Genomic DNA, 25,918 nt, shown 5'->3' on the forward strand with positions numbered 1-25,918 from the left:
AAGAAAAGTAGCAGAAACAACAAATGGAAGAAAATGTCAGGCGCGAGTTAGGATCTGGAACCTGCTGCAGCCCAAAAGGCCATTAGAAATGGATTCTATTGTAACCTTCAAAAGCAAATTGGATAAGTACTTGGAGGGGAAATATTTGCGAAGCTGCAGAGGAAGAACAGAGAGGTGAAACTAGTTGGATGATTATTTTGAAGAGCGAGCACTGGTACAAATAGCTTGTTTCTATGAGGAAGAGATTGACCCGAGAATCAATCCAGGGAGTGTATAGAAATGATGGTACTACAGAGGGAAAAGGTATCATTCCTACACAATGCACTGACTGTGAGTTCACGCAAAGATAGCTTCATTGATGTGGGCAAAGGAGGAGACACATTGGAGGAAGATATGTTGAATGATAAGAGAGTGAGGAGGTGAACGCGCAATAATAAGTCATTAAGGACATTGTGTGATTGGTGTTGAAACCAATCTGTCTCTGAGGGAAGCATCGAAAGTCTGACTAAATCCAATGAATTGCAGATGTGGACACTGAGCGAGAATATAAAAATGTGTCCTAATATCTTGTAAAATAGTGCTTGTTGAAGATTGAATGGAATGCTCAAGGATTTGTGTCTGGGAACCGGGATGAAGCTATCATAGAACCCTAGAATTAATAGTACAGACGAAGGCCACTCAGCCCATCGAGTCTGCACATCTATCGTGTAGATGGTGAGGTCCCTGTCAGCAGAAAGTGAAGTTGATCACCTGAATGAATCTGAGTTCTGGGTTAAGGTGAAAGGTATTGAGGAGAGGGGGTGACACGAGAGTTTGTTGACAATGAAAGTGAAATATTTTGATAAAAGCCACATTGTATTTCTTGTTGTAGGACCATGATTGGCGAATCTGTGGCTGTGCGGACGTGGATCTTTCTGTCAATGGCCTGTAATGAAGGTCAGTAATTTGGGGAAAGTTGGGGAATGTTTTGAGTATTTGATGTTCTCCCTGTCGTTAAGTTCTGTCTGTTTTCCAGCGCTGTGCTTGGGGCTATTGTATCAGTTTGGAAGCAGGGACATGGACAGCGAAACTCCCAAAGTGGATGATGGCGGCTCTCCAGAAATTCCTCTTTCAATTACTTTCCCATTTTTTGCAATGGGACAGAGATCTCTGCACGTGAGTAATTGGCTTGTTTTGGGAATTGTGAGTTACAACAGCATAGAGAGAGATGGGCATCTTTCAAATGAGTCCGCCTAGATCATTGGCTACTTTTTCCACTGAGTGTTTTATATTTTATAGCCATTGGGTAATTGCCATTTAATGAAATTGGTATCCTATCTGGCAGGTGAATAACAATGGTGTGATATCCTTCAATGTACAAGTCAGCCAATTCACACCTGAAGCTTTCCCCCTCTCTGATGGTCGCTCGTTCATTGCTCCTTTTTGGGCTGATGTTCACAATGGAATCAAGGGCAATGTGTATTACAGAGACAGCACCGAACCCAGTCTCCTGCAAAGAGCTACCAAGGACATCAGGAAGAGTTTCAAGGACCAGGCCACCTTCTCAGCCACCTGGGTCTTCATCGCCACTTGGTACAAAGTCACCTTCTATGGAGGCAGCGCTACTACACCGGTAATCACAACGCTGTGAAACCATGGGCTGGAGAGATTCACACCTTTTACACTAGCCTAGCCTGCTGGGCGAAGGGATAATTATTTGGGCGACATTGAAGTTCCCCCAGCCAGATGAACTCTTTGGATGGAGAAGTTGTAATTCAGTCACTAGCAGGGTTCGAGTTCCTGTCACAGTGTCACTCTATCTCTCTGTAATATAATTGGCTGATATAAGTAATAGAAATAGGAGGAGACCATAACCCCTTCACTAGCTCCGAAAGCTAGTGATTCCAAACAAACCTGTTGGACTTTAATCTGGTGTTGTAAGACTTCTTACTGTGCCCATCCCAGTCCAATGCCGGCATCTCCACATCATGATCATTCAATACAACCATGGCTACATTTCTGTCTCAACTACTTTGACACCTGCTCCCTATATCCCTTCATTCCTGACAGAATAAAATCTGTCTATCCCAACTTTATAATATCCAACTCTCCAGTATCTACAAACTCTAGGCTAGAGAATTCCCACAATTCACAATCATTGAGTGAAGACATTTCTCATCAACTCAGTCCTAAATATGGATTCCTTTTCTTGAGGCTGTTCTCAGTTCCCCAGGCAAGGGAATAAACCTTTGTGGCTACCCTATCAATCCCCATCAGAATCTTATATGTTTCAACCTTGTAAAACTACAGAGAACATGAGCCCAATTTATTCAGTCTCTCCTCATAGGTCCACCCACTCATCCCAGGGACCAACTTAGAGGGAACATTCGCTGTATCAACTTCAATGCAAAGATACCTCCTAAAACATGGAGACTAAAACATACAGTATTCAGATATGGTCTCACCACAGCGTCACAATTGCATTCCTTACTATTTTACTTCAGTATCCTTGCAATAAAGGCTAACAGGGGAGGTGGTGATGTAGTGGTAGTATCACTAAATGAGTAATCCAGAGACCCAAGGCTTTGCTCTGGGGATGTGGGTCCAAATCCCACTGAAGGTGGAATTTGAATTCAATTTTTAACAAATGACATGAAACCATTGCTGATTGTCGTGAAAACCCATCTGGTTCACTAATGTCTTTCCGGGAAGGAAATATGCCGTCCTTATCTGATCTGGCCTACATGTGACTCCAGACCACAGCAATGTGGTTGACTCTTAACTGGCCCAGCAAGGCAATTGTGTCAAATCACTACAAAGCCAATAAAAAGGAATTAAACTGGGCAGGCCACCCGGCATCGAACCAGGCACCTGAAACGACAACGGCAAACCCAGCCCTGCCGACCCTACAAACTCCTACTTACTAACATCTGGGGGCTTGTGCCAAGGTTGGGAGAGCTGTCTCACAGACTGGTCAAGCAACAGCTTGACATAGTCATACTCACAGAATCATACCTTACACACAATGTCCCATGTTAGATGTTTTAGCTGCTGTGATATGAAGAGTCTAAAGTTCTGTTCCTTTTTCACAAACACACATTTATTTCATTCCAACAGCCTTTGCACTAAACTCTAACCATACATCACCTGCCAGAGGCCACCTGGAGCCCCTTTACATATCAGTGTCAATTAATGGATACTTAACATAAATGAGACAACTAATTGCAATGTCTCTTAACCCATTACTTAACAGTCTCCCCTTCCTTGGAGAAAAAAATAATTAAGTGAAAACAAAATTTCAAGAAACTCAAAAACACACACATGATGTCCCCCCCCCCCTTTTTGTTTGTTTGGACGAGATTAAAAAAAAGTCACAGAAACAAGCGTCCTTCATTAACAATATCCAAAAGTTTCTGTGAACTCGCCCCTCTTTTCGTAAAACAGTCTGACAGTCGATAGCTCCTGTCGACCCATTAAATTTTTGTTATTTCCCCTCTGTCCAACATCTGCTTCAAACTTGCGATGTCTATCCGTAACCTCTTTTCATTGACACTTTTTGTAGAGTGCACATTTTCCCACAGGGATTTATTGTCAATGTGACAGTCAATAGGTATATTACCCAAATCCCCTAATCCCAAAATTTCTGTCAATATCATACTTATATAAAAGGCCATATTCACCGCCTCTACAAGGCTTAACGTCGCAGCAGCCAAAGTGCTTTTTACCACTCACCTTATTTTCTTTGTTTCCCACACAAGCGGGCAACATTTACCATTGTTCCCCAAAAGGAAAATTAAAAAACCTCCTGTGCTTGAAACCCCATCACATAAATTTGCGTAGGACGCATCACTATAAACTATGAGTTTCAAGCGCTTAAGGTCACCTAAAACCGGGAACTTCAAAACACACTCCTGCATTTTTAGTTTGGCCAACGCTTTATTTGCTCTTATTATGTCTTCCACTTTGGGATCATTCATTTTTGTACTCAACTCTAGACATCAAAACTCACGTCTGGTCTAGTCTGTCTACCTGACCAGTTCAGTTGCCCAATTAAACTTCGCAGTTGCTCTTTTTCTATCTTTGAAACCATTGCGTCTTTTTGTGAAACTCGGCCACAACTAATTGCTATTGGGATGTTGCTTTCCAAATAAGATTGCTGACATAAAGTTGCCCCGAACTTAGTCTGTCCAATTTCCAGTCCAATATATTTAAATGCACCGGAAGCCTGGCTTCCAACCCTGAATTCTTTCCTCAAACCAGAGATTACAATAGCTTCAAAATCACGAGTCCCACCCCACAAAAAATCATCGACATGCATCATAAAAATGCCAGAAAGATTTCCTTTATAGTGCCAGTAAAACATTGCAGGATCTGCTTTCAACTGGCAACAGCCTAATTTTAACAAAACTGACCTTACCGAAAAATACCAAACTCTAGATGCATCATTTAATCCATACACACATTTGTTCAACTTCCAAAGTACCCCTTCTGTGTTAGCTGCTTCTTTAGGAGGACGGAGAAAAATGTCTCTCTGGAGCTGATGCCCCTGCAAAAAGGCAGCGTTTATATCTATAGATTTGCATTCCCATGCCTTTGTGGCTAATAGAGCCAAGAAGATCTTTAAAATAACCTTTCCTGCTGTCGGTGAATCTACCCTTAAATTCTGATCTTATAAGTTTTCTTCAAATCCCCTTGCCACAAGCCTGGCCTTTGCCTTGTAAGTTCCATCCGGAAGAACCTTTTCCGTGCAAATCCATCTGTGAGATAGAGCTGTTTGTCCCCTATCCGGTACTTCCGCGTATACCCCAAATTCACTCCAACTATGCAATTCTTGCTGTTTAGCTTCTTTAATAACTTTTTCGCCTAATTTATTTGAAGCCACCAAAATCTCACGTGCATGTGGGCTTCTACTCCTATTAGTATTCGTAGTCTTACTCATGTTCCGAGATCTTGACAAACTACGTCCCCTCTCCCGCCTGGTATCTCGTTCTGTACTGCTACTGCTTGATATTTCCCTTCTGCTGTGGGATGTCCTTTCAATAGTTCTCAACCTTTTCCTGCGGACCTGTTCACTATCTGATGTACTATCTGAACTGGCACTGCGTTTCTGGGCCCTCCATTTTTGAACTTCGTTTTCCCAACCCATTGTCTTGACTCCTTCCCCTGAATGCTGTACATTCAACCAATGTTTATACTTTCCAGTGGCCTTCCCTGCTCTACTAATAATAGTTACATCCTTCCAGTGACTAGACCCTTCAGGCAAGTATGTCACTTTTGTACCAACTTTTGGCAGTTGCCCTTTCGGAAAAATGGTCTGTTCTAATTCATCAGAAGTGTTGTGTTCCTCCACAGAAACCCTGTCTATATCAGTTAATTGGTCCTCATAGTTCTGTAACACATGCGTACCAGATGACTCTAGTTCCTCGTCATGTCTGTCTGCTCTGTCTAAATTTGTAATCTGTACCCATTATCCTTGATGGATGTACCTTAACCGTTTGATTACCATGTTGCAAAATAATTGTTTTGCCATCTATGCCTATGATCTTCCCTGGGCCTTTCCATTCATTAGAATTGTCTCTCTTATAGTATACCATGCCTCCTTTCTGAAAAACGGCATCTGATGGCCGTACGTTATGTCTTAAAGCTCTGCGAATTCTTTCAGAGACTTCTGCTTCCAAAAAAGCTTTTCTACTGCTATGTAATGCATTTAAATGTTCAGCAAAACCAGAGCTAATTGTAGTCCCCTCCCAAGCTGGAGGCTGGTCATCCAAAATGGATGGAATTTTAGGATTTCTACCAAACACTAATTGATAAGGACTATAGCCCCCAACCATCTGCAATGAATTCTTTGCATGTACTGCCCATGCTAAAGCGGAATTTAGCCTGCAATTTGGTCGATCTGCCAAAATTTTCTGAAGCATGTCATCGATGACGGCATGATTTCTTTCACAGACACCATTACTAAATGGGCTTTATGCAGCCGTATTCATAACACTGATATTCATGTTTTCACACATATCCCTAAACTCATCATTAGCAAATTCTCGCCCATTGTCCGTAAGGAATTTTGCCGGTGGACCCATTCCTGTCCCTATCCATTTTTCCACGATTTGATCCAGAATTACTCTCTTTTCTTTACTTCGTACAATCGTTGATTGACTAAATCTGGTTGCTAAATCTACAAAATGCAAAATAAATATATTATTTGCTTTATCCCAGATCTTAAGGTCCATGGCCACAATGTCGTTAAAATTCCTGGCCAAAGGTAAGGTTACTATCGGTCGTGCTGGTGTCCTTCTGTACTTCCTACAAACTTCACAGCGGTCACTAACCTGTTCTATCAGTTTAGTATAGTCGTCATCCCTTACCCCTGCATCCTTTAATAAATGTTTCAGCCTCCGAGGCGACGGATGTGCAAATTGCCTATGCAGTTTTAATACCACAAGCTTTTTATCAGCTAAAGTCCCATTTTCAATTGCCATTAACACATCCTTAACCACTCTACTTGAAATATTATTTGTCAGTAATGGAATACAATAGTGTCCCGACTGTGTAAATTGTAAGTCCACCGTCTTTCCAAAAACTGTTGCCTTATCCTGTTCCATATCCAGTTTCATGTGTGCTTTCTTCATCGATGGTCTGCTCAGAAGCAAAGGTATCTCACTTGATACAACATCCATGCTAATGAAATGATTCACTCCGGCAATATTGCAAGGGATCACCACTCTTTTCAGCGACTTCAGAGTATTATCATCCCCAAACCTGAAACTTGTGGAACTTTCAAATTCCTTAACCTTGTTACGATTTTCAGCATTCAAAGAGTCCGGGTAATATTTTAACCAGTCAATTCCACACACAGTATATGTGCAGCCACTGTCCAATACAGCACAGTTGAAGGATTCTGCAACCAACACCCTCATTACTGGCATAAAACTGCTTGTCAATAGGACAATGCCTTCTTTCTGGTCACTATCTTTTTCCTCTTCTGACTCTTCCGTGTCATGTGTCGCTTCAAACACTCTATCATAACGAGTTGGACAATTGAAAGCATAATGGTATTGAGAGTCACATCAAAAACATCGATTTATCATGCCCCGTGCATTTCTGGAGTTCATCTTCCTATTGTAGGTTCTAACTGGGTTTCTGTCTTCATAATTTCCTTGTCTCGGTCTCCTTCTATAGTCTTGAGCCCTGTTCGTAGCCATACGATTTCGCATTCCAGTTACTAGTGCATCTTCCATATTCTGCCTTATTGCAGGCTGACCCATTTGGGTCATCAGAGCCATCGGAATCAAATGTTTCCCCAGAAACGTTTGTAAAGCTTTTGTCATCTGTTCAAATAAGGTATCCTTATCAGTAAACTGAACTCCTGTCAAAACCAGGAGCCTATCCATGTTGCTCACTCTAGCACAGTCAAGTAATTTAAAGGCCAACACAGACTGTGGAAATTCCAGGTTGTGTTTCTGCAGCCTTTTATATAGTCTGCCAAATTCCATTATATAGTCTTCCATGGAGATATCCTCCATTTTCCGGAACTTATCACAATCCGACCATGCTTCATACGCACTTAACAAGTCATCTTTCTTATAAATCTTATCCATATAATGTAATAAAGTCTCCAGACCTTCTTCTGAGTCTAACTCTTCCAATTCCAGCTCAGAAAGCACTTTGTTTCGGATTTTACTGCCATGTGGTAGAGAAAGAGCCAATGCCATACCTTGTTTTCTCTTTCCCAAAGCAGTTACCTTAGTCCACATAACTACTGCACTTCTCCATTGGTCGTACGATTCCCTTTCAGAAAATAAGGGAGGATAGTCATATCCAGCCATCTTTATCCTCGGTTCAGCCAACGAGTACAGACCCAGAGTCCTCAACCGTTCCTCATACAACAAGCTCTTCATTCCAGGGATCATTCTTGGGAACCTCGTCTGGACCCTTCCCAAGGCCAGCACATCCTTCCTTAGATACGGGGCCCAAAACTGCTCACAATACTCCAAATGGGGTCTGACCATCAGGGTAGTGTTCTAGGTCCAACCATTTCAGCTGCTTCATCAGTGAACGTCCCTCCATCATAAGGTCACAGGTTAGGAAGTTCGCTGATGATTTTTAAAAATTAATTTCTTTCTGGGATGTGGGTGTCGCTGGTTAGACCAGCATTTATTGTCAATCCCTAGCTGCCCTTCAGAAGGTGGTGGTGAGCTGCCTTCTTGAACCACTGCAGTCCCTGAGGTGTAGATACACCCACTGTGCTGTTAGGGAGGGAGTTCCAGGATGTTGCCCCAGCGACAGTGAAGGAACGGCGATATATTTCCAAGTCAGAATGGTGAGTGACTTGGAGAGGAACCTCCAGGTGGTGGGGTTCCCAGGTATCTGCTGCTCTTGTCCTTCTAGATGGTAGTGGTCGTAGGTTTGGAAGGTGCTGTCTAAGGAGCCTTGGTGAGTTCCTGCAGTGCATCTTGTAGATGGTACACACGGCTGCTGTTCGTCGGTGGTGGAGGGATTGAATGTTTGTGGAAGGGGGAGCAATCAACAGGGCTGCTTTGTCCTGAATAGTGTTGAGCTTCTTGAGTGTTGTTGGAGCTGCACTCATCCAGACCTGTGCCTTGTAGATGGTGGACAGGCTTTGGGGGGTCAGGGGGTGAGTTACTCACCGTAGGATTCCTAATCTTTGACCTGCCCTGGTAGCCACAGTATTAATGTGGCTAGCCCAGTTCAGTTTCTGATCAATGGTAACCCCCAGGATGTTGACTGTGGGGGATTCAGCGATGGTAATGCTATTGAATGTCAAGGGGTGGTGGTTAGATCCTCTCTCGTAGGAGATGGCCATTGCCAGGAACTTGAGTGACACGATTGTAAGTTGCCACTTGTCAGCCCCAAGCCTGGATATTGTCCAGGTCTCGCTGCGTTTGGAGGCATCGTGAATGGTGCTGAACATTGTGCAGTCATCCACAAACATCCCCTTCTGACCTTATGATGGAAGGGGGGTCATTTATGAAACAGCTGAAGATGGTTGGGTCTAGGACACTACCCTGAGGAACTCCTGCAGTGATGTCCTGGAGCTGAGATGATTGACCTCCAACCACCACAACCATCTTCCTTTGTGCCGGGTATGACTCCAACCAGCGGAGAGTTTTCCCCCTGATTCCCATTGACTCCAGTTTAGCTCGGGCTCCTTGATGCCACACTCGGTCAAATGCTGCCTTGATGTCAAGGGCAGTCACTCTCACCTCACCTCTGGCATTCAGCTCTTTTGTCCATTATTATACAATGTTCAGTGACTCCTCAGATACTGAAGCAGTCCATGTACAAATGTAGCAAGACCTGGACCATATCCAGGTTTTTCAGAGCTGAAACTGAGACTGGATTCGCTGTGGAGCATCCGCGATGCTGAGCAGGTCGTGGATAGCATATTCAGTCAGGGTAGGTGAGGGTTGAACAGGCAGAAAGGGCATGGGTGACCACCAGACAGAGTAGAGGAAGGCAGGTAGTGTAGGAATCCCCCATGGCCAACCCCCTTTCTAATAGATAGACCATTTTGGATACTGTTGCGGGAGATGACTGGAGGGTAAAACAATGGCAGCCAACTTCATAGCATCATGGGTGGGTCTGCTGCACAAGAGGGGAGGAGGAAGAATGTCAGGGCTATAGTGGTCGGGGATTCAATTGTAAGGGGAACAGGCAAGAGTTTCTGTGGCTGCAAATGAGATTCCAGGATGGTGTGTTGCCTCCCTGGTGCCAGGGTCAGGGATGCCACTGAAAGGCTCCAGGGCATACTGAAGGAGAAGGGAGAAGAGAGATATTGTGGTACATATTCATACCAATGATAAAGGTAGAAAAAGGATGAGGTCCTGAAAGCAGAATTTTGGGAACTAGGACGTAGATTACAAAACAGGACCCAGAACATCATAATCTCTGGATTACTTCTGGTGCCACAAGCCAGTGAGCATAGAAATAAGATCTTTGTCCAGACAAATGCATGGCTGCAGAGATGGTGAAGGGGGGGGGAGGGCTTTAGATTTCTGGTACATTGGGACCATTTTGGGGGAAGGAGGGCCCTGTAAAAGGTGGGCAGTTTGCACCTGAACCGAAATGGGACCAATGCCCTTGCGTGGAGGTTTGCTCGTTCTGTTGGGGAGGGTTTAAACTAACTTGGCAGGGGGCTGGGATCCTGACAGAAGGTTCAGCAGGGATACATGCACAGACAAAATTAGTGGAGGCATTAAATTAGTCAAGATGGGATGGAATGCCCAGAGCAGTTAAGTCACCAGGTAGTTTGGCAAGATTGGATGGTATTTATTTTAATGTGAGGAGTCTGACAAACAAGGCAGATGAATTGAGAGCACAAATGAAAACATGGGGGTATGATGTTATTGCTGTCACTGAGACATGGTTGAGAGCGGGGCAGGATTGGCAGCTCAATATTCCTGGATACAGGGTCTCCAGGCAAGATAGGGAAGGAGATAAAAGAGGAGAGGGTGTCGCAATTTTGATCAGGGAATGAATTACAGGAGTAAGAAGGGACAGCATCTTAGAAGGTTCTTCAACTGAAGCCATATGGGTAGAACTTAAAAACTAAAGAGGAGCAGTCACATTGCTGGGAGTGTTCCACAGGCCCCCTAACAGTCCAAAAGAAATAGAAGAGTAGATGGGGACGCAAATTTCAGAGAAGTATAAAAGTAATAGGGTAGTGATAGTGGGGATTTTAACTTCCCAAAATTAACTGGGGTAGCCAAAGTGTGCAAGGTTTATCTGCCCATTTTGTTGCTCACTAACTGTGTCCTCGCAGCTTAATTCCCATTTGGCTTTGTATCATCAGCAAACTCTGATACATTCCTGGGTCTCTTTGTTCAAGTCATTATTATAATTGTAAATAGTTGAGATGCCAGCACAAATCCTTGTGGTTCTGCACTAATTACAGCCTGCTAACTTGGGAATGCCCCGTTTATTCCTACTGTCTGCTTCCTGCTTGCAAACCAATCTGGTTAATGTATTACTCCCACTCGATGAGCCCTTAACTTGCATATTAAATGTTTGCCTGGCATGTTATCAAAAACCCGTCTCCAGAACAATGACTGACTCCTCTTTAACTCAACAAATCCAACCTCATAAAACTCTGAAATTTGTCAAACACAATTTCCCTTCCATAAAACTCTCGATCGATTTCTAATCAGGCTCTGATTTTCTAAATCCATTATTTCCTTAAAGTATGGATTTGAGGAGCTTTGCAGTGCATCTTGTAGATGGGGTGGAAAACATGTGGACTGCTCTGTTGTCAATGGTGCTGATCCAGCTGATCTTGGGGTTCCATTTACATGAAACTTAACTGTAGGAGCCACATTAGTACAGTATAAATTCCAGAGAAAGTCACCTCCTGACTTCCCACTACCATTCCACCATATACAAAGCACTAGTCAGGAGTGTGATGGAATACTCTTGGATGAGTGCAGCTCCAACAACACTCCAGAAGCTCAACACCATCCAAGATAAAGCAATGATTGGCACCCCATCCAACATTTTAAACATTCACTCCGCTCACCCCAAACGATAGTGGATACCAAATGCAAGATGCAACTTGCTCACCTTGTAACCATTTCTCTCTGATGATGATTATATCAAACCCATTTATCTGTATTTGTGCCACTTTCTCTATCTTGTTACAAATGCTTTGAGACTTTGACTAAAGAGCCCTTAATTTTGTTTTTTTTAAATCTAAAAGTTATCATTCTGACCAAGCTACTTTACAAACACCAACTTTCCTTATGCACCCGGAGGAGCTGGGGCCACTAGAGGAATCGAACCCACGACCTAGGTGTAATTAGCAGCACATTCTAATGATCTGAACTAACTGTCCACGAGGAAGAGCTGGGGGACCCTTTCAAGATGATTTATTGATGATTCCTGATTTTAACAGCGATTTGATTCCCATATGGTTAATGATCTGAAATTGCATCCTGACAGTAATCAACTACCTTCAACAAGTACATGATGTTTGCTGTGGATATAACATCTTATTAGCCTATTGGGAAGCACAATCTATGTGAATTCAAGTGAAATTGTTAATCAGATCGCACTTTATTAATAATGAGCCTTTTGTTTGAAGTGGTTTGTGATACTTGTCTCTAACCCTGTGATCAATAGATGAACACATTTCAATGTGTGCTGATCACAGATGAAAGAATCTCCTTTGCCATGTTCAACTATGCTGATATTTACTGGACCACAGGAACTGCAAGTGGAGGAGATCCATTAACTGGAGTTGGAGGCTCCGCAGCACAGGTCTGATGTCCCCAATTTCTTCATTTATACAAGCTGTGGTTAACAAAACGTGTGAAGAATTGAATAGTGAGAAACTAGGTCAAAGGTCTCCAAAGGATCAAACTAAAATAGGGAACGCAAATGTTACTGGGAGGATTGAGAAGGGTAATGATGTTGTGTCTTTAGATGCTTAACAAAGTACCACATAGTCAACTTGTAGGTTGGTTTGAAGACTGTGCATTAACCAGACAATGACAGGGTAGACATAAAATTCCCTAAGAGACAGGAAACAGTGAGTCATGGTGAATAGTTGGTTGTTCTTCAATGTGGAGGGAAGTATTTGGTGGAGTTCACAAGTGAAACTCAATTTTGATATGAACTAATGACCTGAGCTTGGGTATATAGGGAATGCTTTAATTTAAAGCAAACATATCTAAAATAAGCACCTACAGATATTGTAAATTATCTAGATTCTAGAGCGGGAGTTAGCAAATGTAACTCTGCTATTCAATAAAAGGGGAAAACGGAAAACAGTGAATAGGCCAGTTAGCGTGACATCAGGAAAATACTGAGATCCTTTCTTAACGAAATCTCAGAAAATCATGGGTTGATCACAAAGTTACCAAGGATTTATGAAAAGAAAATAGTGTTTAAGGAATTTATTAGATTTATTTGAGGATATAATTAGTAGGGTAGATACAGGAGAACCAGTAGATACAGTACATTTCAATTTCCAAAAAGCATTCAATATCATGCCGCATTGTGCGGGTGGTACAGTGTTTAGCACTGCTGCCTCACAGCACCAATGATCCAGGTTCAATTCCGCCCTCGGGTGACTGTGGGGAGTCTGCACGTTCTCTCCGTGTGTGTGTGGGTTTCCTCCGGGTGCTCCGGTTTCCTCCCACAGTCCCAAGATGTGCAGGTTGATTGGCCATGATAAATTGGGCTGGATTATTTATGTCCCAGCAGTCTCGGGTTTAAGGGAGTGGCTCCGCCCCCCCTCATCTGGGGAGATCACACTCGGGTGAGGCCACAGGGACTCTGAGGTGCAGATCGCTGGGCGTCCTGTATAACATGCCCGCCCCCCACCCAAGTCTGATTTTCCATTGCGACGGCAGGAGAGGGAAATCCTTTTCTCTCTTTGGCCTGAGGCTGTCTATCCAGCGTCTGCTGTTCTGGGTCCTGAGGAGTATAACGGGCAGGAGCGTTGTGTTCAGGCCAACCGTCTGGGTGGTTCTGCTGTGTGTTGCCCGACAGTCACCTCCGCACCTGTTTTGACATCTGTGGGTAAAGTCTCCATGTCTGACTCCGGGTCGGACGAGTCGACCTCCCACATCTCTGAAGCACTCAGCCGCCTCGCTGTGCATCAGCGGCAAATGTTCTGGAGGAAGGGGCACTGGCCTTGGGGCCCTTGGCCGATCCTCGGGGACCTGTACAGCCCGGCTTCGGAGAAGGTCCACATGTCGGTTAGAGTCCTGTCCTTGTACCCGTACAGAATACGAGACTGGACCGGACCATTTTATTACTATTCCCAGGATGCCCAATGCTCTGCCAAATTTCGGACGTAAATGGTGTCGCCCACTAAAAGTTCCCTAATGGGTCTGGTTCGTTTCGTTCTGACCTGTTCCTGTTGGTCAAGGATCTTTTCTCCGATGTCCGGCGAAACATCAACCGTGTGTGCAGCCGACGTCCTATCGAAAGTGGTTGCTTGGACGGCTCCAGACGGAGTTTGACCTGTTGACCACCGGGAAGGCGGAGGCACAGTGGAGGAAAGCGCAGGGGGCGATCTACGAGCATGGGGGAAAAGGCTAGTCGGATGCTGGCACACCAGCTCCGTAAGAGGATGGCAGCAAGGGAAATAGGGGGAGTCAAGGATGGAAGGGGAGCCACAGTTCGGAGTGCAACGAAAATAAACGAGGTATTTAAGGCCTTCTATGAAGAGCTGTCCAGATCCCAGCCCCCAGCGGGGGAAGAGGGGATGAGACGATTCCTAGACCAACTGAGATTCCCGAGGGTGGAAGAGCAGGAGGTGGCTGGCTTGGGGGTGCCAATTGGGTTGGAGGAGCTGAGCAAGGGTTTGGGGAGTATGCAGGCGGGGAAGGCCCCGGGACCGGACGGGTTCCTGGTGGAGTTCTACAGGAAGTATGTAGACCTGTTGGCCCCGCTACTGGTGAGGACCTTTAACGAGGCAAGAGAGGAGGGGACCCTGCCCCCGACAATGTCGGAAGCGACAATTTCTTTGATCCTAAAGTGGGACAAGGACCCACTGCAATGTGGATCGTACAGGCCGATCTCGCTCCTCAATGTGGATGCAGAGTTGCTGGCAAAAGTGCTGGCCACGAGGATCGAGGACTGTGTCCCGGGGGTGATCCATGAAGACCAGACGGGATTTGTAAAGGGCAGGCAACTAAACACCAATGTGCAGCGGCTCTTAAACGTGATAATGATGCCATTGGAGGAGGGAGAGGCGGAGATAGTGGCAGCTATGGACGTGGAGAAGGCCTTTGACCGAGTAGAGTGGGAGTACCTCCTGGAGGCGCTGCGTAGGTTTGGGTTTGGGGGAGGGTTTATTAGTTGGGTTAAGCTCCTTTACAGAGCCCCGGTGGCGAGTGTAGTGATGAACTGGCGGAGGTCGGAGTACTTTCGACTGTACCGAGGGACAGTCACCTCCGCACCTGTTTTGACATCTGTGGGTAAAGTCTCCATGTCTGACTCCGGGTCGGACGAGTCAACCTCCCACATCTCTGAAGCACTCAGCCGCCTCGCTGTGCATCAACCTGCTGTCTCCCCTGCTGTTCACATTGGCGATCGAACCATTGGCCATGTCATTGAGGGAGTCTAATAAATGGAGGGGGGTGGTCCGAGGGGGAGAAGAGCATCGGGTGTCGCTATATGCGGATGACCTGTTGCTGTACGTGGCGAACCGAATGAAGGGGATGGTGGAGGTCATGCAGATTCTAAGGGAGTTTGGGGAGTTTTCGGGCTATAAGCTCAATGTAGGGAAGAGTGAGCTCTTCGTATTACAGGCAAGGGACCAGGAAAGAGGGATAGGGGACCTACCACTGAGGAGGGCGGAGGGGAGCTTTCGGTACCTGGGGATCCAGGTAGCCAGGGGTTGGGGGGCCCTACATAAACTGAATGAACCTGACGAGACTGGTGGAGCAAATGGAGGGGGACTTCAAAAGATGGGACATGTTACCGCTCTCGCTGGCGGGTAGAGTGCCAGAACAAAGAAAAGTACAGCCCAGGAACAGGCCCTTCGGTCCTCCAAGCCCGCGCCGACCATGCAGCCCGACTAAACTAAAATCTTCTACACATCCGGGGTCCGTATCCCTCTACTCCCATCCTATTCATGTCGTTGTGGTAGATCCTTTGGCGCGGGTTCCTGTTGGATGGCCCGCACCTTATAGTCCACTGGGATTTGTTTTCAAAGGATCCGGCCCGACCTCCATCCCCACAATCTTTGCTCGTGTCCTGAACATTCCCGTCCAGCGTCTCTCCAACATCTCGCTAGTGTCCTGAACATTCCCGTCCAGCGTCTCTCCAACATCTCGCTAGTGCCCTGAACATTCCTGTCCAGCGTCTCTCCAACATCTCGCTAGTGTCCTGAACATTCCTGTCCAGCGTCTCTCCAACATCTCGCTAGTGTCCTGAACATTCCCGTCCAGCGTCGCTCCAACATCTCGCTAGTGTCCTGAACATTCCCGCCCAGCGTCGCTCCAACATCTCGCTAGTGTCCTGAACATTCCCGCCCAGCGTCTCTCCAACATCTTGCTAGTGTCCTGAACATTCCCATCCAGCATCTCTCCAACATCTCGCTAGTGTCCTGAACATTCCAGCCCAGCGTCTCACCAACATCTCGCGAGTGTCCTGAACATTCCCATCCAGCATCTCTCCAACATCTCGCTAGTGTCCTGAACATTCCTGTCCAGCGTTTCTCCAACATCTCGCTAGTGTCCTGAACATTCCCGCCCAGCGTCTCTCCAACATCTTGCTAGTGTCCTGAACATTCCCGTCCAGCAACTCTCCAACATCTCGCTAGTGCCCTGAACATTCCTGTCCAGCGTCTCTCCAACATCTCGCTAGTGTCCTGAACATTCCCGTCCAGCGTCTCTCCAACATCTCGCTAATGTCCCGAACATTCCCGCCCAGCGTCGCTCCAACATCTCGCTAGTGTCCTGAACATTCCCGCCCAGCGTCGCTCCAACATCTCGCTAGTGTCCTGAACATTCCAGCCCAGCGTCTCTCCAACATCTCGCTAGTGTCCTGAACATTCCCGCCCAGCGTCTCTCCAACATCTCGCTAGTGTCCTGAACATTCCTGTCCAGCGTCTCTCCAACATCTCGCTAGTGTCCTGAACATTCCCGCCCAGCGTCTCTCCAACATCTTGCTAGTGTCCTGAACATTCCCGTCCAGCAACTCTCCAACATCTCGCCAGTGCCCTGAACATTCCTGTCCAGCGTCTCTCCAACATCTCGCTAATGTCCTGAACATTCCCGCCCAGCGTCGCTCCAACATCTCACTAGTGTCCTGAACATTCCCGCCCAGCGTCGCTCCAACATCTCGCTAGTGTCCTGAACATTCCAGCCCAGCGTCTCTCCAACATCTCGCTAGTGTCCTGAACATTCCCATCCAGCATCTCTCCAACATCTCGCTAGTGTCCTGAACATTCCCGCACAGCGTCTCTCCAACATCTCGCTAGTGTCCTGAACATTCCCGCCCAGCGTCTCTCCAACATCTTGCTAGTGTCCTGAACATTCCCGTCCAGCATCTCTCCAACATCTCGCTAGTGCCCTGAACATTCCTGTCCAGCGTCTCTCCAACATCTCGCTAGTGTCCTGAACATTCCTGTCCAGCGTCTCTCCAACATCTCGCTAATGTCCTGAACATTCCCGTCCAGCGTCGCTCCAACATCTCGCTAGTGTCCTGAACATTCCTGTCCAGCGTCTCTCCAACATCTCGCTAGTGTCCTGAACATTCCCGCCCAGCGTCTCTCCAACATCTCGCTAGTGTCCTGAACATTCCTGTCCAGCGTCGCTCCAACATCTCGCTAGTGTCCTGAACATTCCCGCCCAGCGTCGCTCCAACATCTCGCTAGTGTCCTGAACATTCCCGCCCAGCGTCGCTCCAACATCTCGCTAGTGTCCTGAACATCCCCGCCCAGCGTCGCTCCAACATCTCGCTAGTGCCCTGAACATTCCCGCCCAGCGTCTCTCCAACATCTCGCTAGTGTCCTGAACATTCCCACCCAGCGTCTCTCCAACATCTCGCTAGTGCCCTGAGCATTCCCGCCCAGCGTCTCTCCAACATCTCGCTAGTGTCCTGAACATTCCCGTCCAGCGTCTCTCCAACATCTCGCTAGTGTCCTGAACATTCCTGTCCAGCGTCGCTCCAACATCTCGCTAGTGCCCTGAACATTCCCGCCCAGCGTCTCTCCAACATCTCGCTAGTGTCCTGAACATTCCCGCCCAGCGTCTCTCCAACATCTAGCTAGTGTCCTGAACATTCCCGTCCAGCGTCTCTCCAACATCTCGCTAGTGCCCTGAACATTCCTGTCCAGCGTCTCTCCAACATCTCGCTAGTGTCCTGAACATTCCCGTCCAGCGTCTCTCCAACATCTCGCTAGTGTCCTGAACATTCCCGCCCAGCGTCTCTCCAACATCTCGCTAGTGTCCTGAACATTCCCGTCCAGCGTCTCTCCAACATCTCGCTAGTGTCCTGAACATTCCCGTCCAGCGTCTCTCCAACATCTCGCTAGTGTCCTGAACATTCCCGCCCAGCGTCTCTCCAACATCTCGCTAGTGTCCTGAACATTCCCGCCCAGCGTCTCTCCAACATCTCGCTAGTGTCCTGAACATTCCTGTCCAGCGTCGCTCCAACATCTTGCTAGTGCCCTGACCATTCCCGCCCAGCGTCTCTCCAACATCTCGCTAGTGTCCTGAACATTCCCGCCCAGCGTCTCTCCAACATCTCGCTAGTGTCCTGAACATTCCCGTCCAGCGTCTCTCCAACATCTCGCTAGTGCCCTGAACATTCCTGTCCAGCGTCTCTCCAACATCTCGCTAGTGTCCTGAACATTCCCGTCCAGCGTCTCTCCAACATCTCGCTAGTGTCCTGAACATTCCCGCCCAGCGTCTCTCCAACATCTCGCTAGTGCCCTGAACATTCCCGCCCAGCGTCTCTCCAACATCTCGCTAGTGTCCTGAACATTCCCGCCCAGCGTCTCTCCAACATCTCGCTAGTGTCCTGAACATTCCCGCCCAGCGTCTCTCCAACATCTCGCTAGTGTCCTGAACATTCCCGCCCAGCGTCTCTCCAACATCTCGCTAGTGCCCTGAACATTCCCGCCCAGCGTCTCTCCAACATCTCGCTAGTGTCCTGAACATTCCCGTCCAGCGTCTCTCCAACATCTCGCTAGTGTCCTGAACATTCCTGTCCAGCGTCGCTCCAACATCTCGCTAGTGCCCTGAACATTTCCGCCCAGCGTCGCTCCAACATCTCGCTAGTGTCCTGAACATTCCCGCCCAGCATCGCTCCAACATCTCGCTAGTGTCCTGAACATTCCCGCCCAGCGTCGCTCCAACATCTCGCTAGTGCCCTGAACATTTCCGCCCAGCGTCGCTCCAACATCTCGCTAGTGTCCTGAACATTCCCGCCCAGCGTCGCTCCAACATCTCGCTAGTGTCCTGAACATTCCTGTCCAGCGTCGCTCCAACATCTCGCTAGTGCCCTGAACATTTCCGCCCAGCGTCGCTCCAACATCTCGCTAGTGTCCTGAACATTCCCGCCCAGCGTCGCTCCAACATCTCGCTAGTGTCCTGAACATTCCCGCCCAGCGTCTCTCCAACATCTCGCTAGTGTCCTGAACATTCCCGCCCAGCGTCTCTCCAACATCTCGCTAGTGCCCTGAACATTCCCGCCCAGCGTCTCTCCAACATCTCGCTAGTGTCCTGAACATTCCCGTCCAGCGTCTCTCCAACATCTCGCTAGTGTCCTGAACATTCCCGCCCAGCGTCTCTCCAACATCTCGCTAGTGCCCTGAACATTCCTGTCCAGCGTCGCTCCAACATCTCGCTAGTGCCCTGAACATTTCCGCCCAGCGTCTCTCCAACATCTCGCTAGTGTCCTGAACATTCCCGTCCAGCGTCTCTCCAACATCTCGCTAGTGTCCTGAACATTCCCGTCCAGCGTCTCTCCAACATCTCGCTAGTGTCCTGAACATTCCCGCCCAGCGTCTCTCCAACATCTCGCTAGTGCCCTGAACATTCCCGTCCAGCGTCTCTCCAACATCTCGCTAGTGTCCTGAACATTCCTGTCCAGCGTCGCTCCAACATCTCGCTAGTGCCCTGAACATTTCCGCCCAGCGTCGCTCCAACATCTCGCTAGTGTCCTGAACATTCCCGCCCAGCGTCGCTCCAACATCTCGCTAGTGTCCTGAACATTCCCACAGAACATATTTGCCGGCCCTCGCCCACACTTCTCACACTCGTCTGCCACCCCCTGAAGAACCCACTCATCCTCATATGCACCCTGTGTACCAACTTAAACTGTATCAAGCTCATCCTCACACACGAGGAGGTTGAATTCACCCTTCTCAGTGCCTCTCTCCACACTCCCCAACCTATCTTCCCCCCCCTCCCCACTCCCCCTCCCATTTCTCCTTGATCCCCACCATCTGCACCCCCCCTTGCACTCCCAGCCACCCATATATGTCCCGATCTCCCCCCGCCCCCCCCCCACCCCACCCCCCCGCCCCCCACCACCCCCACCCCCCCCACCTCCCTTCCATGTCCGGAAGCAACAACCGTTCCAATAGGGCATGCTCTGGCAGCTTGCCAATCCCTTTCCACATCTTCTGTGCAAAGTTCCTTACTTGTAGATACCTAAATTTGCTTCTGCTCGGGAGCTCGTCCCCCTCCCTCAGCTCCTCTGTGCTAGCTCTATTCCAGATACAAATCCCTCACCCTCACCAGTCCCACCTCTCTCCACCTCCTGTACATACTGTCTATTCCCCCCCCCCCCCCCCCGCGCCCCCCCCCACCCCCCGCCCGCCCCCGGTTTAACCCATAGTTCGCACAGAATTGCGTTAACGCCATCATCGCGTCTATCTTAAAATTTCTCCTCGGCTGCTTCCACACCTTAATATACCACTGCCCCCCCCACCCCCCCAACTCGTTTACCGGGCTGTCTGTATATCGCCTCGGTGCCAGGGTAGCACCGCCGTCACCATGGCCCTCAGGCTGGACCCCCTACAGGACTCTCCCTCCATCTTCACCCACTCTAAACCCTCCTCCTCCCACCACCGCCTCACCTTCTCAACATTTGCCGCCCAATAGCAATGCAGCAAGTTCTGAAATGCCAACCCCCCTTTCTGCAGCAAGACCCTCCTCACCCCTGGCACCTTCCCCACCCATATAAACTCCAAAATTACTGCATCCAACTCCCAAAAAAAGGCCTTTGGACTGAAAATCGGAAGCATCTGGAATATGAATAAGAACCTTGGATGGACATTAATTTTCACCATTTGATCCCCGATCCTCCCCGATCCCCCCCCCCCCCCCCACAAACCCCCTCCCAACCACCCCCCATCCAACTCGTTTACCGGGAACACCTCACTCTTCCCCACATTCAGCTAATAACCTAAGAAAGCTCCAAACCTCTCTAATAGGGTCACAATTCTCCCCATGCTTCCCATATAACAGCAAGTCACCTGTGTACAGCGACACCTGGTGCTCCCTGCTCCCCTTCCAAATCCCCTGCCACATTCTGGGAGGCATAGAAGGCATTAATCGGGGGGGGGGGAGATTATCTTGTTTAAAGAGCATGAAGATAGGAAAAGGAGAGAGGAGCGATAGATTATTGGGTGCGATAGTCGAGGTGGACAGAGTGTATTCGAAAAGGAGAAAGCTACAGGGGCAGTTTGGCAGGTTGACAACCGGAAGGGTGGTTGAGCAGCTATGGAGGGCGAGGGGGGTGCAGGAGGAGTACGGAGAGCAGGCAAGCCGCATGTTGCCGCATCAGTTACGGAGGCAGGCTACGTTCAGGGAAACTTTGAGGGCACAGAGAGGAATGGGGGAGGTGGTTTCTGAGTAATACTCCTGGCCTTCTTAAGTCACCCGCAGTTTTGCCGGGTGGAGCACTTTGAACCTAGTCTGTCGTCAACACAGCACCGCCTGGGCCCTGCTGAAACCCGCGTGCCGTTGTGACAGCTCAGCTCCGTCCTGGTATATTCGGATCTTGTTCACCTCCCATTCACAGTTCCGCTTCTCCCTGGCCCACTGAACAATCTTTTTCTTTTCCACAAACTTGTGGAGCCTCAGGATCACCGCCCGCATTGGCTCCCCAGCTCTTGGCTTCTGCCTCGGGGACCTGTGCGCTCTGTCCACCTCTGGGGCCTTGTACAGCACCCCCTCCACCACCAGCCCTGCCAGCATCCTCGAGATGTGCCTCGTGGCGCTCACACCTCCACACCTTCAGGCAGGCCGACGATATGCAGGTTCTGCCTTTCGAGCTGTTCCCCAGGAGCTCCACCTCCACCTCCAATGCCACCACCCGATCACTGTGGTCCGACATCACCTACTCCATCTCCCGGATTTGCGAGCCCTGTGTCTCCAGACATATCTCGACCCTTTCCATCAAGTCCTCAGGGCTGCCATAGTCCATTCGATGGTGTCACAATATACACCAGTATATCATGGTGCAGACACACACACTGATGGACACACAGTGGGACCAATCAACACACACAACACCGCAGCCAATCACCAGTTAGAGCACACTCACTATAAAGACAGGGGGCATCAGAGTTCCCGCTCATTCGGGATGCAGCCTCTCAGTCGGACAGAGCTTACAGCACAGATCTTCACCATGTGCTGAGTGCATAGACTGGTTCGGACAGGCATAGGTCTTTAGTTTAATCTAACATCGTGTTAACCCACAGTGAAAGTATGTTCAACAGTTTCTAGCTTAATAAAATAGTGTTGTACTATTTTAAGTGTTGGTAGCCTGTCTATGTTACTGCTAAGGTAAACGCAGTCTCCACAGATCCAGAGTACCCAACACATCATGGTACCAGTAGTTGAGGGATGTTAGAACTTCTTAGACCTACCTGCAAGTGATCTGCCTTCCACCAGCATACAGCCATCCTGCAAAATGGACAGCGTCTGCCCACCGCCGCCGCTCCGCATCACCGGTAACCTGGGGGCCAACTGGAAGATATTCAAACAACGCTTCCAGCTTTACCTTGAAGCCACAGACCGGGAAGCTGCCTCAGACACCAGGAAGATCGCTCTCTTCCTATCCACGGCCGGGGAACATGCCATCCACATTTTCAATTCTCTCACCTTTGCTGATGGTGAAGATAAATCAAAATTCAAGACGGTCCTTCTTCAGTTTGACAGTCACTGCAACATGGAGGTGAATGAAAGTTTCGAGCGCTATGTATTCCAACAGCGTTTGCAGGGTAAGGATGAACCTTTCCAGTCCTTTCTCACCCCCCTCCGCATCCTTGCGCAGTCCTGTAGCTACGGGCCCACCTCCGACTCCATGATACGCGACCAGATCGTTTTCGGTGTTCAGTCGGACCCCCTACGCCAGCAGCTCCTCGAGGTAAAGCAGCTCACCCTAGCGACCGCCATCGAGACCTGCATCCTACACAAACACGCCACTAGTCGGTATTCCCACATCCAAGCGGCTGAAATGGCGCGGCAAGGTCCCCACGAGGCAGAACAGGTCCAAGCAATCGAGCAACTCCAGGGCCTCAGCCTGGATGAGGGCGGCCATTTTGTGCGCTTTTCGCGGACTCCCGCGCGTGTGCGCATCGAACGAGGGGACGTCGACGAACGTACTACGCAGGCGCGCACCACGTATGGCCGTGCCCCGAATGCGCAGTGGCACAGCGAGCGTACTGACGCTACAATGTGCGGCAACTGTGGCTCCGCCCATTTAAAGCGGCAATGCCCTGCCAAATCCCGACGATGCCTGAGATGTGGCAAACTTGGCCACTTTGCTGCTTTATGCAGATCAGCTCAGCCTGCCAACTCGTATCGCTCCAGCCAGCCCCGCAGGAATGTCCGTGCCATTCAACCCATGGTCACCAAGTCCGATTCGGACCTGCTACCCGATATTGACACCGAGGACCCGAAGGCGCCTTTTCGAGTCGGTATCGTTACAAAAAACAGGGTGTCCCCGAAGCAAAGAATCCAGCCTCTACCGGTATACAGCATCGATCCGGACGGTGAGTGGTGTGCCACCCTTACGGTCAACTGGTCCCAAATACGATTCCGCCTGGACACTGGTGCCTCCGCCAATCTCATGGCGCGGTCTGATTTCCAAACCCTTCGTGTCAAACCAGCCATCCTCCCATCAGCCTGCCAGCTATTAGTTTATAATGGCAATGCCATTGCTGCCAGCGGCTCGTGCCAACTTGAAGTGACGCACAGGTCACGCAAAGCCATCCTTCCCTTTGAAATCGTGGGCTCCTCGAAAGCCTCCCTGCTTGGCGCGCAGGCATGCAAGCTGTTGAACCCAGTTCAGAGAGTTCACTCTCTCTCTCCTGCTGACACGTCTGCCTTTCAGGACACCGACTTCAGGGCGCAACTCGACGTCATTATCAACCAGCACCACGACGCCTTCGAGGGCATGGGCACGCTCCCGTACACCTACAGGATTCTGTTAAAACCGAATGCCACGCCTGTGGTGCACGCACCTCGCAGGGTCCCAGCACCCCTTAAGGACCGCCTCAAGCAGCAGCTGCAGGACCTCCAGAACCAAGGAGTGATTTCCAAAGTCACGGAACCGACCGACTGGGTCAGTTCCATGGTATGTGTAAAAAAGCCTTCCGGCGAATTGAGACTTTGCATTGATCCCAAGGATCTCAAACGCAATATTACGAGAGAGCACTATCCAATTCCCAAGCGCGAAGATCTCACATGCGAGATGGCTCGCGCCAAGCTCTTTACCAAACTCAACGGCTCAAAAGGATTCTGGCAAATCCAGCTCGATGAATCCAGCAGGAGTTTCTGCACGTTTAACACCCGCTTTGGCAGATATTGTTACATCAGGATGCCGTTTGGCATCATCTCTGCATCAGACGTGTTCCATAGGATTATGGAACAAATGATGGAAGGCATTGAAGGTGTTCGCGTATATGTCGATGACATAATCATTTGGTCCACCACCCCGCAGGAGCATGTTAGTCGCCTCCAGCGCGTATTCAGACGTATACATGAGCATGGCCTCCGCCTCAACAGGGCCAAATGCTCTTTTGGTCAGACGGAACTCAAGTTCCTCGGGGACCACATCTCCCAATTGGGTGTGCAGCCGGATGCGGACAAGGTGGCTGCCATCACAGCTATGAAAACACCAGAGGACAAGAAGGCGGTCCTCCGATTTCTAGGCATGTCAATTTTTAGGGAAATTCATCCCTAACCTCGCGTCTCATACCACGGCTCTCAGGAACCTGGTCAGGAAGACGACAGACTTCCAATGGCTCCCCGCCCACGAGCGCGAATGGGGGGAACTGAAGGCAAAACTGACCACGGCCCCGGTCTTAGCCTTCTTTGATCCAGCAAAGGAGACCAGAATTTTGACCGATGCCAGTCAACCCGGCATTGGGGAAGTGCTCCTGCAACGTGATGAGGCCTCATCATGGGCCCCCGTTGCATATGCGTCGCGTGCGATGACCCCCATGGAGCAGCGCTACGCGCAGATAGAAAAGGAGAGCCTGGGCCTTCTGACCGGTGTGGTTAAATTTTACAATTCTGTCTACGGACTTCCTCAATTCACCGTCGAGACCGACCGTCGCCCGCTGGTCAATATAATACAGAAAGACTTGAACGACATGACGCCTCGCCTCCAGCGTATTCTTCTCAAGCTCCGGCGATACGACTTCCAGCTGGTATACACCCCAGGCAAAGACCTCATCATTGTTGACGCTCTCTCCAGGTCAGTCAACACTCCGTGTGACCCAGCGGGATTCGTCTGCCAGGTTGACGCCCATGTGGCCTTCGTGGCCTCCAATCTACCTGCCTCGGATGAACGCCTCGTTCAAATTCGCCGCGAGACGGCGGCTGACCCCTTGCTACAGCGTGTCATGCGCCACCTAACAGACGGGTGGCTCAAGGGCCAATGCCCGCAGTTCAATAATGTCAGAGATGATCTGGCGGTAGTAGACGGGGTTCTTCTAAAACTGGACTGCCTTGTCATCCCGCATAGCATGCGCCAGCTTGTCCTGGAACAACTACACGAGGGCTACCTTGGCGTGGATAAGTGCCGCCGACGGGCCCGAGGCAGTGTACTGGCCCGGCATCAATGACGACATCGCCAACACAGTGCTCAACTGCCCCACTTGTCAGCGCTTCCAGCCGGCCCAACCACGTGAGACCCTACAGCCCCATGAGTTGGTCATGTCACCATGGACCAAGGTGGACATCGACCTGTTCCACACGCTGGGTAGAACATAGAACATAGAATTTACAGTGCAGAAGGAGGCCATTCAGCCCATCGAGTCTGCACCGGCTCTTGGAAAGAGCACCCTACCCAGGGTCAACACTGCCACCCTATCCCCATAACCCAGTAACCCCACCCACCACTAAGGGCAATTTTGGACACTAAGGGCAATTTATCATGGCCAATCCACCTAACCTGCACATCTTTGGACTGTGGGAGGAAACCGGAGCACCCG

General features: G+C 49.1%; 1 protein-coding gene across 1 annotated transcript in view; it reads left to right on the top strand.

Annotated features, from left to right (window-relative positions):
* Positions 1-711: 711 nt before the first annotated feature.
* The window catches only part of tecta (tectorin alpha), a 92,864-nt gene continuing 67,657 nt past the window's right edge, over positions 712-25,918 (top strand). The window contains exons 1-4 of the mRNA XM_072487736.1: positions 712-784; positions 1,016-1,155; positions 1,325-1,612; positions 12,118-12,255. Coding sequence (XP_072343837.1) covers positions 712-784; positions 1,016-1,155; positions 1,325-1,612; positions 12,118-12,255 — 639 coding nt within the window. The remainder of the gene's footprint in view (positions 785-1,015; positions 1,156-1,324; positions 1,613-12,117; positions 12,256-25,918) is intronic.

Source organism: Scyliorhinus torazame, chromosome 21 (assembly GCF_047496885.1).
Source record: "Scyliorhinus torazame isolate Kashiwa2021f chromosome 21, sScyTor2.1, whole genome shotgun sequence".
Classification (NCBI taxonomy): Eukaryota; Metazoa; Chordata; class Chondrichthyes; order Carcharhiniformes; family Scyliorhinidae; genus Scyliorhinus; species Scyliorhinus torazame.